This window comes from Procambarus clarkii, chromosome 35 (assembly GCF_040958095.1).
Source record: "Procambarus clarkii isolate CNS0578487 chromosome 35, FALCON_Pclarkii_2.0, whole genome shotgun sequence".
NCBI lineage: Eukaryota > Metazoa > Arthropoda > Malacostraca > Decapoda > Cambaridae > Procambarus > Procambarus clarkii.
This window is the reverse complement of record NC_091184.1, coordinates 38,366,162-38,381,970: the sequence shown is the minus strand read 5'-3', so window position 1 is coordinate 38,381,970 and position 15,809 is coordinate 38,366,162. Positions and strand designations below refer to the sequence as shown.

Sequence of the window (15,809 nt, the reverse complement as noted above, 5' to 3'; positions counted from 1 at the left end):
CTTTATTCTACAGAGTGATAGGGGGTAGGCAGGCCAGTAAAATGGTACAAAAAGACAAACCAACAAAATTGCTAGAGAAAGGGGTAGTGAAGAATAAGGAGGGCGGGAACATATTCCTGAAAATTGTATACACCAACGTAGATGGAGTGAGATCAAAGATACTGGAGTTAAATGATGTAAAGCAGATGCCAGACATTGTTGCAGTCATGGAGATGTAACTTGAAGATGATATTTTAAACGAGGTCATATTCCCAGGGGGGGCTACTTAGTTTGGAGACAGGATAGAAAAATTAGGAAAGGCAGTGGTGTTGCTGTGCTGGTGAAAGAACACCTAAAGGCAAATAATATAATGATTATCAATCCACGAGAAGTTGACGTAATAGCACTGGAGATCTGCAATCGGGATGATAAACTAATGATCATAAATGCGTATACTCCATAGCCATGCAACACATGGACAAAGGAGAAGTTGGATAATAAACAAAAGGGACTCATAACAATAATGAGAGAGATTATAGTGAGAGCTGATAAAGATAGATCACGACTGTTGGTAGTCGGGGACTTCAACTTGAAATCCATAGACTGGGAAGTATATGAAGCTAGAACAGAGGACTTTTGGACCTGTAGATTCATAGATCTCATCCTGGAAACATTCTTGTATCAACATGTTAAACAAGCTACGAGGATGAGGGAAGGGGATGTTCCCTTCATGCTAGATTTGATATTTACCAGGAAAAAGGAAGAGATATTTGACATTCAATACCTTCCTCCCTTGGGTAAAAGTGACCATGTCTTTTTGGGGAATAAACTAACGCACCGAAAAACAGTGGAGTAATTTTCTGTGATTCAGGTCTTCAGGCCCTTAAAACCCAACATGCAAAATAGACACTAGGAATGTTGTAACATCCATTATAAACAACATTATTAATTCAAAGAGCAAGAGTATTAGAGTCTCATTTGTATGGATACCATCTCACATAGGTGTTGTCCAGCATGATGCCCGAAACGCTGCGCGTACTACTGTAGTGGCTTTACAAGAATGTAAATACTGTACTATCCAATGTATTCTCACAAACCCAATGTACCTTCTTGTATATATATAAATAAATAAATAAATGATGACACAGACAAGGCAGCTAAAACTGCATGTGATAAGCCTGAAGTTGAGTTGGATATGGCCATTCCGATTTTGATGCACATGAATATGTCAATTAAAATACTGTTAATACTGCTATTGGGAGAGTTTTCAGACAAACGTTTCAGGAATGGAATTCCCCCAGTTTGAAAGCCTCAATTTTTGCATTAATCCTGTCACTAACAAAGCTGTTTCAATATCTTTTATCTTTTATATTTAAATAAAATAAAGCCGATTTAATAGGCTTATGTTTATGTTTACATAACATCAAGTGTTCATCCAGATCCCTGTAATTTGGTGCTCAAGTAATGCAAAAGTAGGGAGAAATCTGTGGAAAGTTGGCAAATCCACACGACGTCAGATAATTTTGACAAGAAAAATTTCCATTCATCAAAAACAGATAAATATCTCTCAAATCACTAAACAAAACCTTTTTCTAAGCTGGTTAACACTTTCTCGCTCTCGGCAAATGAGAAAAAACTTGCCCATTGTGCACGCTGCGTTTCGCGCGGTCGAGCAGCAACACTGAAAAGTGTAAACTCTTTTCACTGTCCTGATCTTAATTTTCAATGTACGTATTTCATTTTTGTAGCAATGTGTTCGCAATAGAATGTTCTAGAAGAATATATGTATAAAATGTCACCAAAGCATGAGTTAGACCAGCACCTAATAAAGAACTACGTCGATCACTAGCCGTGAGCGCCAAACAGCGTTGAAATGTTTCTACGCTTTTCAGGGTTGTCAACTCCACACTTGTCCTACAGCGTTAAATTTAGTATCACTGAGATCGCAATAAAATTCCCTATGTGGACATATGCATATAAATGTATAATCATGGTCGCGGCCCACCCGCAAGAGTGTGGGAAGTGGCCGAAGTGTTACCCGTTACCACACACTCAACGGCACATCAGCGAGACCCCTATTGAAAAGTGTATACTCTTTTCACTGTTCTGACCTTAATTTTCGATGTACGTATTTCATTTTTGTAGCAATGTGTTTGCAATAGAATGTTCTAGAAGAACATTAGTATAAAATGTCACACAAGGATGCGTTAGACCGGCACCAAATAAAAAACTACGTCGATCACTAGCTGTGAGCGCCAAACAGCAACGAAATGTTTCTACTCTTTTCAGGTTTGTCACGTTTAGACTTGTTGTACACCGTTTTTATTTGTAGCACAATGATCGCAATACAATTCCCTACACGGACATATGCATATATAATCAAAATAATGGGCAAGCCCCACCTGTAGCAAAGCCCAAAGTCACCTTACAGCAACCCGTTAGCCACACCCGCTACACCCAAAAAAAACTTCATGAAGTTTCCCGTTTACTTATAGAAGTTTATGTGATACAGTGTTCATTTTGGTATCAAATTAGTCGCAATAAAATTGTCTACAAAACATATAAAACATAATATCTTATTTATAAAAACTTATACAAAGTATGTGTACTTACCAAGGGAAAGATGATGGTAGAACAATAAGTTGAGCATTTTTTTATTCCACTCCACCTCCTTCAGGTCAACTTTCCTGAAGTTGCTCAACAGATGTTTCGTAAGTGGAGTGAATCTGTTGCAGGTGGTTACTTCTTTTCCACCCAATACAGTATACCTTTTTCCGGTGGTATGTTGTGTAGCAAGGTATAACACACAGTCCAACATCAACGTTTTGCATCCTATGCTAGTGTCCCTCCTTATGCCTGACATGTAACAAACATGACACCTTAGACGTTTTGGTATTTTTACAATTTCATGTGTGAGCTTGAGACCACTTGCTTGTTTTTCCAAAGTATAATGAATGTGTTATCTTTGCGGCGGTGCAGGGTGGTATCCAATGGAAGTTTACCCGTTGCTTGCTGTTGCAGTTCCTTCGGTGAGCTACGTTGCAGTCTTAGTGTGCCACTGTGTAAATCCCAACTTCTTGTAACTTCTCTGTCAGGGTAACTGAGTTGTAGTACATCGTGTACAGATGATGACCCTTGTTCACTAGGGGCTGAATCAAGCCTATGACGGTTTCGATTGTCATTTTTCCAATGCCACAATATACATCAGTCATATTTGTAGCCAGATGTTGATTCAGCCAGCATGTAAAGTTTTACACCATATTTGTCTGGTTTGTTGGGATTGTACACATTGAAAGAGAGTTGGCCATGCCATGCCATTGTACCTTCATCCAAATACAATTCTTTCTTTGGAACGTAAACTTCTGCAAATTTTGTTTTCAAATAATCGATCACTGGTCGCACTTTTATCAACCTGTCAGTATTGTTCAAGGGAATTGCATTGTTATTATAGGTATGGAAGAACTGGCCAATATGTTGCTTTATTGCAACATGCCCAAAACACTTTGTGTAAAAGTGGCTTTAGGCTTTGTATGTACTAGCTCTATCTGTAAATTCATCAATATTTGTATCACACCCTGTATGTATGTACTTTGCCTGAATAAACATTTGAATTTTTAATTTTTTTAATTTGAATGTTGGAACCGTCTCGTTGCCATAAATATATTGAAGAAACGAGCATGCTAGGGTTTTTTTGTTTGCCAGTACACCCTCGTGGTTGGGAGCTTGTATATCCCCATCAATATAGATAGGCCCAAATATCTGGCCATTTCTTTTACCGTGACTGGTTTCCACAATTTCCTGACGTTCTCTGAAGCATTCCGTATAAGTTGTGAGGCATACAAGTTTGTTTCTATGGTTAAAAAATCAATAAACGCTCGTGTAAAAAATAGTTGAATAAATTGTATTGCAGTCGTGGGTGTGGGAATGGTTAGGCCTGGTGTTCCAGTAAAATCATCTACAATTGGTGGAGTGTTGCTACAACTACAGATATTACCAGCCTTAGGCTGTCGATTACGTACCGTACATGTTCGCTTTCGACTATGAGGCGGCGGGGCAGGTGCCTCTTCCTCACTCTCCTCCTCACTTGTATAATCGTCACTATTGCCGTTGGAATCACTGACAGGTTCTTCAGTTGGTTTAGTTTTCCTACGACAACAGATATTACCTGTATCCAGCTGAGCTTACATTCAGAACGTGTGCACTTTGTGATAGGCGGCAGCGGGGCAGGTGTGTCTTCCTCACTCTCCTCCTCACTTGTAGATACATCATATGCTCCTGTTTCATGTTCAGCATTATCCCTGTTGAAATCATCAAAATCAGGTTCATCCCCTTCAATATTATCCTCAATGTCAGATAATGCTGCAACAAGCCCCAGAATCTTTGTGGGTGAGAGCCTCACCCCACTGTACTTTTTGTAAATCATACTTATCTTCGTCTTCTTTTGATGAATTCTTCGCTCCTTTAGGCGTAGCACTGCTTGAGCCTTGACCAGGATCCACCGTAAATGTATATAATGGGTCAAAAACACACGGGAACGGGTATAAATACGGAAAACCGACCAAGTTTGGCGCGCAAGGGGAGAGCGGTGCGGGCACTCGTCGCGCATTTTGAAACTATCTTCTTGAGTTATTTTGAGAAGATTTCGGGGCTTTAGTGTCCCCGCGGCCCGGTCCTCGACTAGGCCTCCACCCCCAGGAAGCAGCCCGTGACAGCTGACTAACACCCAGGTACCTATTTACTGTTAGGTAACAGGGGCATTCAGGGTGAAAGAAACTTTGCTCATTTGTTTCAGCCTCGTGCGGGAATCGAACCCGCGCCACAGAATTATGAGTCCTGCGCGCTATCCACCAGGCTACGAGGCCATATCCCCAAGTCGATCGGATAAAATTGGATTTTTTAGAAATATTTTTTCTCGTAACGCGTGAGCGAGTCTACTAGTGGTTTCTCTATCATTAGTGTTATGATTTTTCTGTTCTCCCATTTATCAGCTGATCCACCCATCAATCATCTTAGCCATTCATCCATTGGCCCACCCACCCATCGATCTATTGTCCCACCAAACAATCTATTGGCCAACCCACCTATCTATCAGCTCATCTACTCATCTATCCAACCCATCCTCCTAATAGAACGTCGCATTTTGAAGTACTGTATTCTCTACCTAAGGCCAAAAATTGTCTCAGTAGAAAATGGTAGCGGCTCGTGAAATTGACATACTGTCCTGTTTTCTGTTTTGGATCCTCTGTTAGGTTAAGAGATAGGCACTTTAGTACAACAGTTTCTTGACGTTTTGAAACCTTAGGAGGGCTGATCTATCAGCTCAACCACCCATCTACTGGAACTCCCACACATTTATTGACCCACTCACCTATCTATCAGCAAATCATTCATCTATCAGCCACCCACCCATCTACATGCCACGCTCCTATCTAACTGCCCACCCACCTATACATATATATTACTTCCACTGACAGCATCGCCAGTGACCAGTACAAGAGCGTCACTGTGGAAGCAGACAACTGGCCTTCTTCCTCTTCATCCAGCTCCTCGCTGTCGTCATCGTCTCCTACATCATCGTCATTGTCGTCGTCGTCGTCGTCTCCGGGAGGGTGTTGCTCGGCGCTGGTGACGGAGCTGGCACCGTACACGGAGTACGTGATGGAGGTACAGGCAGTGAATGCCCAGGGGGCTGGCCCTTCAGCTCCTCCCGTTACTGCCACTACACTCGAAGATGGTAAGGCTGGAGAGACTACCAGTGGCCACAAAGCTGGGGTCCAAGAGCTAAAGCATAATTCTGTAGACACCTGGTTTCCATGACTCTGAGTGTAGAAGGGTTGGGGTAGTGCTGTGGTGAGCTTGGATGGTGACAGTGTGGCTCGATCTCTTAATTTTCCACTCCATAAATAATGGAATTGTTTTGCCTAACCAGTAATGTAAGAACCCAAGGGACTTCCCTAAGAAAATTAAATAATTAATTAATTGTAATCAATTAAATAATCTGGTGTAGGAACCTTAAGGAGACTACCTGCTTGCCTCTGTGATCTCTCCTAAAGGAACATATGGATTTAGTTACACTACACTTTACAGATATTGGTTAGAATATTTTGTCATCATATCTTAGGGAGAAGACACAGATAGGGAACACAGTTTTTCACTGCCTCTCTTACTTCATCTTTTTTTATCATCTGCCCCATGCTCATCTCTTTCCCCCTCTCTATCTCTCCAGAAGATATCATTATTTCAATCTTCCCCACAGTGCCATCGTCTGCTCCTGGAGCTCTGAGGTGTGCACCAATGACAGCCCACAGTGTCCTGGTCTCCTGGGATACCCTCCCACCTGCACATGCCCGTGGACACCTTCTGGGATACCGCATTCTCTACGCCCCTGCTGACAGAGGTAAGGGTAGAAGGTTGGATGTGGTGTACTTGGCAGTATACCAAGTCCAACTTTAAAGCACATCTAGTTTTGTCACCGCCCTTGCATCAACTGACAACAACAACATTCGAGCCTTGCCAAATTATAAACTTTGATGCGTCACCCAACATTAACCCCTCGTGCAGTCATTGGGAGAAGAAATTTTGTATTCAACTTGCACGTACCATAAAGAATGAAAAAGGAGTGACTGACTGTGAGGCAGGAGACATAATGTGCATCCACCCTTTCTAACTATAATCAACCATGCTACACAATAACCCACTGCTCCAGCAACACCTCCCTGAAGTGAACTCTCTTCTCTTCCCAGCCACAGAGCTGAGCGGAGAGACGACGTCCTCAGTGAGCGTGGCACTGCGGGGACTGCGGCCCTACACCAACTACTCCCTGCAGGTGGTAGCGTTTACCAGGGTGGGCGAGGGACCCCCAAGCGAACCCGTCTTCTGTACCACTGAGGAAGACGGTGAGTTGGCTCCTGTTCGCTCCTAGTCTCATCCACAGACAAACATAGTAAAATGTGTCCAGAAGTTCACAGCTGAATGTGTGGCATATCAATAGTGATGATTGAGATGACGATGCTTATAGTGATTGTAGTTACAACATAATCAATGCCTATTTAACCTTTTCTCCTGCATGTGGGACAGTGCCAGGGCCCCCGGCAGGCGTGAAGGCAGCACTGTCCAGGCCGGAGAAGATGGTAGTATCCTGGCTGCCACCTACTAATAGCAACGGTCGCCTGCTCACCTACACCATCACTATCAGGGGCAGAGATGTTAAAGTTAGTGCTTAAATTGATTTATACAACTGTTGTGTTGTGTTTCTTGTGTGATACAGTAATTGGATACATTCAAGTTATTTCTTAATAAACAAATGGTATCACTTGAGCTCAGTAGTGGCTTTATGACTTTTTTTTACCAGTTTATTTTTCATTAACCTTTTTCTCAACCATTCACTTTCTAATTTAAGGTTTTCTATTTTTCTGTCTATCTGCATTCACCTAATTGTGCTTGATGGGTAGAGCTTTGGCACTTTTGTCCCGTCTCTCCACTGTCAATCATCTGGTGTACAGGTTCCTGAGAATATATTTATTTACTGTACAAGAAGGTACAATGGGTTTATAAGAGTACATAGCATTGAAGTTTTTACATTGTTGTAAAGCCACTAACATGCATAACATTTTGGGCAGGTCCCTAATCTAACAGATCATTTTAAGTAGGTAATTTGTAGCAAAATTAAAAAAAAAAGGTAACAGGTACATTGTAAGAAAATTTGAAGAAAATTAGTAGCTATACTTTAGTAAAATTTGAGGATTATCAACAGGTACATTGTAACATACATTTGAGGACTATTTCTAGGTACATTGTTGTAGAATTTGCATACAACATAACAACCATGATACAAGATGATGGCAGTGATTACAACAAGGAAGTTATATGGCTTAGGCACATATTTTGGGGGTAGTACACCATACAGTGCGAGTGTGAAGCACTAGGTAGAAAACTATAAGGATGAAATTAGGTACTTTTTGGTGTTACTTTTGAATAAGGGGGTAGGTTGGACAGCCTTTTAATTCGTTAGGGAGTGAGTTCCATAGACTAGGTCCCTTTATTTGCATAGAGTGTTTACACAGATTTAGTTTGACTCTGGGGGATATCAAAGAGATATTTATTTCTGGTGGGTGGTTATGGGTTCAATTACATCTGTCAAGGAAGAGTTTCAGATAAGGTTTTGCATCTAGGAACAAGGTTTTGTACATGTAACTGGCACAAGAGAATGTGTGGAGTGAGTTTTATGTTCAGCATGTTGAGGGATTTAAATGGGGGGGTGTGTGTTGTCTGAAAGCAGAGTTTGTTATTGTTCTGATAGCATATTTTTGCTGGGTGTTAATGGGCTTGAGGTAGTTTGCAGTGATTGAGCCCCATGCACAGATACTGTATGTAAGATAGGGATAGATTAGCGCATAGTATAATGACAGGAGAGCCTTCAAGAAACTTGTGTAAGGAATAATTGACAACTATGGAACAATGTACATGACATATGTGAGACCAATCTTGGAGTATGTGGTTACAGTGTGGAGTTCGTATGTAGTAAATATTTGGTTCTATCATATCTACATTTGAAACTGTGTATCGAGTCAGCCACCACCACATAACTTCCTTATTCATTCCATTTGATAACTACTGTACTCTGACACTGAAAAAATATTTATAATGTTTCTTTGGCTCATATGGGTACTCAGTTTTCACCTGTGTCTCATTCTGTGAGTAATGCCCATGCTAAATAGTCTGTTATTATCTACCATATAAATTCCTTTTTAAATTTTATATGTTGTACACATGTCTCCCCTAACTCTTCTGTCTTTCAGCAATGTAAGATTTACATTACGTAACCTCTCTTAACTCATTCCTCGTAGTTATGGAACTAGTTTGGTAGCATACAATTGAACCTTCAACTTCGTCGTGTTATTGGCTTCATATGGACTCCACACTATAACCACATATTCCAGGATTGGTCTCACATATGTGATGTATATAGTTTCAAAGTTGTGAATTATTCCTTACACAAGTTTCTAAAAGCAATTCTTATGATAGCCATCCTCGCATATGCCACTGATGATATGCTTTTGATGTGGGCTTCATCATGATACAGGCTCTGTGTGATATCAACTCAATTATTTCTCTGTCCATTTCATGAAGGATTTTATATCCTATTTGGTACCTTGTGTCTGGCCTCCTGCTCCCTCCACCTAGTTTCATTATTTTACATTTACTCAAGTTAAATTCTAGTAGCCATTCATTCAATTTGTCCATGTCATCTTGTGGCCACTTGCTGTCTTCCTCTGTTTTAATCCTCCTCATAACATGAAGAGGATTTCTCTGTCTGTCTGTCATTCTCTCACTACCATATTCCTTCCCTTTTCTGTTTCCACATGATCCCACCATTACCCTAATACACACACACACACACACACATCTGACTCTCCCATCCTCCATCCTTGCAGCGATTTGCGGTTCGGGCACCAACTACTAAGCAGGAGCTGAGTGTGCCCAGGGATGCTGGCACTGTGCAAGTGGTAGTGGCAGCCAGCACCAGGGTCGGGGAGGGACCCACCTCCCCGCCCGTTGTCATCAACCCGGCAAGCACAGGTAGGAACGAGTCTCTAGCTGGTTTTATTTTCTAATTTTACCCCGGGGGGCCACTTTATTGGGCAGCATCACTCATTCTGTGAGTGAACATTACGCTCCAACAGTATATGTAACATCCGTCAATAGGAACCAAATTAAGGGCAACATTAAGAAAACATAGAGCACTATTTCCAAAATAATGCACTATTTTCCCTCACTCGTATCAGACCTCTGTGTAAGGTCTTCTTCTTGAGGTTATCTTGATGATTTCGGGGCTTTAGTGTCCCCGCGGCCCGGTCCTCGACCAGGCCTCCACCCCCAGGAAGCAGCCCGTGACAGCTGACTAACTCCCAGGTACCTATTTACTGCTAGGTAACAGGGGCATTCAGGGTGAAAGAAACTTTGCCCATTTGTTTCTGCCTCGTGCGGGAATCGAACCCACGCCACAGAATTACGAGTCCTGCGCGCTATCCACCAGGCTACGAGGCCCCTTCACTTCGATCTTTCTTTGGATCGTAGTCTAAGTCATCATCCATGGCACCATCATCATACAATATGTCGCGTATTTCCTCCTCAGAGAGTCATTTTGCATGACCGCGGCTGACCGTGGAGTGGGAGCTCGTAGATGATGCGTTAGACATGGTTGCTTTCTTGAAACTGAGGCTCCCCACGGCCCTGGGGCATGCTTTTTTTCAAAATGGCGGATGATCACTGGGGCCCAAAGGCATCCATTTTGTACCCGCATCACCATGCGCCAGTTTTGAATGGTACACTATACCTATAAGATCCCAGAGGCGCATTGCTCACCACCCGTCGAGCGCCTGCAGGTGCATTGTACAGTGCAGTGGTTAAAAGAAAGCATGAGTAATGCCAGTTCATAAAGGGTGGTGATACAGCAGACATAAACAATTACAGGCCAATATCAAATCTACCTATATTATCAAAAATATTTGAAAAAATTATTTACAAACAGCTCTACTCCTACTTCGTAAAATTCAACATACTAAGTCCCTGTCAGTTTTGCTTCCGCTCCCAAAAGAGTACTAATGATGCAATTATATGTCTGAATGATATCATTTACACAGCCCTTGACAAAAATGAGTTAATGAGTTCCCAATTGGACTCTTCATTAACCTGAGAAAGGCCTTTGATTCTGTTAATCATAACTACCTCTTACTTAAACTTCCCCATTATGATATCTGAGCCCTTGCCTTGAACTACAGTATATTCGACCTTATATTAGTGACAGACAATAATATGTAGCCATCAATGATATAACCTCCCCCCCACTCTACACATTAATCGTAGATGTGCCGCAGGGCAGCATCATAGGACCTCTCCTATTTCTTATATACATCAATGATCTGCCTAATGTCTCTAACATTCTTAAACCTATACTATTTGCTGACGATACTACTTTCATCTACTCAGACCCCAACCCACACACACTAAATAATGCTGTAAATAACGAATGAAAAAAAAGTCCACTCATGGATGTCAACCAACAAACTCACACTAAACATAGAAAAGCCCTACTACATTTTATTTGGAAGCAAATCAACAAATGCAATTCAGCTTTAGATAGACAATGTTAACATCAGTAATAAAATTGATGGAAAGTTCCTTGGCCTATACATAGACAAGAGACTCGACTTCAGCATTCACATACAACACATTACCAAAAATGTCAAAAAAATGGTCGGTATACTTTCTAAAATCAGATACAGTATTCTATTCCAAACTCTGCTCTCCTCTCATTATACTATGTGCTAATCTATCCCTATCTTACATACAGTATCTGTGCATGAGGTTCAACCACTACAAGCTACCTTAAGCCCATCATCACCCAGCAAAAATCTGCTGTCAGAACAATAACAAACTCTGCTTTCAGACAACACACAGCCCCAGTTTAAATTCCTTAACATGCTAAACATAAACTCGCTCTACACATTCTCTTGTGCCAGTTACATGTACAAAACCTTGTTCCTAGATGCAAAACCTTATCTGAAACTCTTCCTTGACAGATGTAATTGAACCCATAACCACCACACCAGAAATAAATATCTCTTTGATATCCCCAGAGTCAAACTATATCTGTGTAAACATTCTATGCAAATAAAGGGACCTAGTCTATGGAACTCACTCCCTAACGAATTAAAAGGCTGTCCAACCTACCCCTTATTCAAGAGTAACACCAAAAAGTACCTAATTTCATCCTCATAGTTTTCTACCTAGTGCTTTACACTCGCACTGTATGGTGTACTACCCCCAAAATATGTGCCTAAGCCATATAGCTTCACTGTTGTAATCACTGCCATCATCTTGTATCATGGTTGTTATGTTGAACACAAATTTTGTCTACAATGTACCTAGAAATAGTCCTCAAATTATGCTTCAATGTACCTGTCGATAATCCTCAAATTATGCTACAATGTACCTGTCAATAATTCTCAAATTTTAGTAAAATGTACCTACAAATTTTCTTCAAATTTTCTTATTGTGTACATATTAACTTTTTTAAATTTTGCTACAAATTACCTACTTAAAATTATTTGTTAGATTTAGGACCTGCCCGAAACGCTATGCATGTTAGTGGCTTTACAAGACTGTAAAAAAACAATCAATGCTATGTACTCTCATAAACCCATTGTTCCTTCTTGTGTACTGTATATATATAAATAAATAAATAAAAAACCTAGTACCACCTTTGCTCTGCACCTCATGACACGACAACCATGAGTACATGAGTATACTTGCTATATCCGTAGAGGCTCAATAGACTCTCTGCTGCAACACTCATATATGCCTTTTTACACCCCACCCCACAGAATAGGTATGGGTGCATAAAAAAATGACTAAATCAATCACTCAGCATTCCATTAAAAGTTCATGTAACACTCTAACACTCAAGTATGAATTTCTATAACACTCAAATATGAAACTCCCATATAACTTTCTATAACACATACAATTATATATATATATAACTAATTTGCACAATTATTATACATGGTGCAGTGGCAGCGAGGGTAGTGTCGTGGGGTGGGCTTACAGCTGTGCACTGGGAGGAGGACGTCAGTCTGAGGTGTGAGGCTGTGGGAGAGCCTCCTCCCTCCCGCTCCTGGTACAGAGACAACACGCTCGTCAACGACGCCTCTGACAGGTGGGTTGCCAAGCTGGGCTGTGTTATTAGCCTAAACAGACTCATCCATGTCCTCCAAAGATGAACATAATTATAGCAACTGTGGGGAAGGGGGGAAAATTATGTATTAAATGTGGATAGTTGTTCCCTCACATAAAATGGTACAAGGTTTGTACTATTGGTAAATTAATGGGTTTTAAAAAAATTAACGTCCTAACAACTCAGCCTAATCTGTCCTATGTTTAAATAAGCTTCCTCCCATTTAAATATGGTACTTCACATTGGCTTATTGGCCAAAGTGAGGCAGCTTCTATCCACCCAAATTCTCCTATGAATATGAGGAACTTTTGCTTGAAACAGTCAGCGATCTCAGGTCTCTTATATTACTTTGTAATATTTTTCGTATATCGACAACCCTATTCCAAAACCAGTGTTTACCAAAGCCTTTTCTGTATCTAAACTTGTCAATAATCCATTGTTTTGAATTCTATTTTGTGTTGATATATGAAAATATTAGGCCTAATTTAGGCATATATATACTCCACAAGGGACTTGGAAAGATTAGACTGGGTTGTCTTTTTTTCTTGGACCCTCGATAGAGACAATAGTACAAAACATAGACTTTTGGGGGTTCAACAGTCCATTCACAGGAGCTAAAGGTACTGTAATTGGGCGAGAGGTTGAAGTAGCATTGCTCATGGTGAACGCTTCTGTCTATCTTTGTTATCATGTGAGAGTATCGATATTAATGGTTGTGAGATTATATTAGTGAGTGTATGTACTGTACTAGTAGGGGTCTATAATATTAGTGAGTATAATACTGCATTCATGAGTTACAATAATATGTATGTGGATATACTACAAGGTGCCTGACCACTATTAATAAGTGAGAGATTTAAGAGTTCCATCTGACAACAAAATATTTCCCTTCAAAACAAAAAGTTCCACACAACAATTTCCTCTCCTGCAGCTTTCCATGTGGAAACCTCATGCAATAAACTGCCTCTGGTCCTCAGCTTCAGACTGATATATTCCTAGCGTAAAGCACCTGTTGACACCAGTGTTTCCCAAGTTACAAAATACTTTCTCTTTTCTTGACCAACTTGAATGTCAGTGCAGTGGGCATGGGAAGTTGTAGAGTGGTACCAACAACAATTGTCTCACCCCCTCCATACATATACAACGACAGGGCCCAAAAGACTGCATAACTGTGCTCTTGGTCTGTGTACAATTAAAAGTATTCATCCATCTTGTAGTCTCATGCTGTCTTCCTCTATCTTAATCCTTCTCATAATTATCATCATCAGCATACATTGAGAGGAAAGATTATTTTCCCTCTGGAAGATCATTTACGTATATCAGAAACAGGATAGTCCTGAATACATAAACCTGTGGAACTCCTCTGGAGAAATCTTTGTGAAATTTTCTTCACCAACTTGCATGGTATTTTTGTTAGGAACACTGGTCTGTAGCTCAGTTCATCTTGCCTCCCACATTTTTTGTATATTGAGACTATTTAAGCTGTCTTCCAACTTTCTGGAAGGTCTCTTGTTTCCAATGACCTATTACACATCATTGAGAATTGCACTCACAGTGCTTCTGCACCCTCTTTTAGTGTCCATGGTGATACTGTATTCCATCAGGCCCAACAGCATTTGTACCATCCATTTTCAGCAGATACCTCCTAAATTAATCTTCGATAATTCAGTTTGGCACCACATCTCCCAGCTCAGGGACTTCTGCTTTGTGTATAGTAAAGATGGTTACAGTGATGAAGAAAGTGTGTAGTGAAGATTATTATAGGGATGAAGATAGTGTGTAGCAAATATTGTTACACAGATGATGATAATGTTTAGTGTAGATGGTCACAAAGATGATAGTGTATACTAAGACTGTACTCCTCCACATAAGCCAGTCATGTACAAGTATGCAAAAAGACAGCTTTAATAGTTCATTTCGACATTGATACCGTAAGACTGTACAATTACCTGTAATGCCATACCTGTATGAATTTGTTATTTATATTACAAGTGTATGATTATGGTTGTTGGAGTTGGGTTATACTAGCATTTGAATGTTATATTTACAAGGACATTGTTATTTGAATGAATATATTACTATAATATATGCATAATATGGCTTACAAGAGTATGTAATTTATGTAAACATTAAACAGCATGACTTCTTAAGCCTCTATGGCATGTAGGTATTCAGATTCCAAGAGCATTATTTTGAGCAGTCAACCAGCTGGCCCATCACTGCCCTCACTCCAAGCTCTGGTACGAGGGTTCCTCACCATAGAATCCTGACTTTGATTCCTTCCTCTGCTAGGGCAGTGTCCAGCTACCCGGATGGCACGCTCGTCCTGAGGGACGTCCAGCGGAAGGACTCCGGCAACTATACCTGTAGAGTGGCGAACACCTATGGTGACGACCACATCACCTACGTTCTCGTCGTTCAAGGTAGGTGGCCCTAGCTGCCTCATCGCCTACCCTACCCTCATCATGATTGAGGGTAGGTGGCCTGCCTCTTCATGGTCTAGGGTAGGTCGCCTGCCTCCTCGTGGTCCAGAGTAGATTTACCTGCTTAATCACAGTCTTGGGTTGATGGCCATTTCAGTCCATTGGGTTGTCATCTGATATCATGGTTGTTGTATTGAGTACATATTCTACTGCATTATTCCTGGAAATGATCCTCATATTGTGCTTCAGTGAACCCATGTATAACCCTGTAATGTTATCCTAATGTACCTAGTAATCCTTGTTCATTATTGTGTAGTTATTATTGTTTATTATTCTAATCTGCTTTTGTGTCAAAATTTCTTGCAATGTACCTGTAATTTTTTTTTTACAATTTTACTATAATTATTCTACTTAAAATTATCTGTACCTGTAAACATTTTTTGTCAATTTTACTGTGAATTATCTAAAAATTATCTGTTAGTTTAAGGACTTGCCCGAAACGCTATGCATGCTAGTGGCTTTACAAGAATGTAAAATCAACTTAATTTCTATGTTCTCTGTTAACCCCCAATGTACCTTCTTGTATATAAATAAATAAATAATAAATGGCCTGCCTCTTTCTGGCTCAAGGTAGGTGACCTGTATCCTCACGTTCTGGGGTAGGTGCC

General features: G+C 40.6%; 2 protein-coding genes across 8 annotated transcripts in view; one reads left to right on the top strand and one right to left on the bottom strand.

The window, feature by feature from the left end:
• Positions 1-15,809, bottom strand: part of LOC123768505 (biorientation of chromosomes in cell division protein 1-like 1) — a 125,906-nt gene that overhangs the window by 15,069 nt on the left and 95,028 nt on the right. Inside the window, exon 14 of one of the 2 annotated variants that reach the window (XR_011230495.1) lies at positions 3,999-4,277. The exons of the other annotated variant lie outside the window; for it this stretch is intronic. The gene's annotated coding sequence lies outside the window, so the exon portion shown is untranslated. The remainder of the gene's footprint in view (positions 1-3,998; positions 4,278-15,809) is intronic. 2 annotated transcript variants of the gene reach the window in all.
• The window catches only part of LOC123768506 (cell adhesion molecule Dscam2), a 125,103-nt gene that overhangs the window by 85,900 nt on the left and 23,394 nt on the right, over positions 1-15,809 (top strand). For all 6 annotated transcript variants that reach the window (XR_011230493.1, XM_069336376.1, XM_069336374.1 and 3 more), the window contains exons 21-27: positions 5,454-5,713; positions 6,236-6,376; positions 6,723-6,875; positions 7,057-7,190; positions 9,414-9,558; positions 12,556-12,700; positions 15,011-15,141. Coding sequence is in view for 5 of the 6 variants with exons in the window: in XM_069336376.1 (XP_069192477.1) it covers positions 5,454-5,713; positions 6,236-6,376; positions 6,723-6,875; positions 7,057-7,190; positions 9,414-9,558; positions 12,556-12,700; positions 15,011-15,141 (1,109 nt within the window). In the remaining variant the exon portion in view is untranslated. The remainder of the gene's footprint in view (positions 1-5,453; positions 5,714-6,235; positions 6,377-6,722; positions 6,876-7,056; positions 7,191-9,413; positions 9,559-12,555; positions 12,701-15,010; positions 15,142-15,809) is intronic.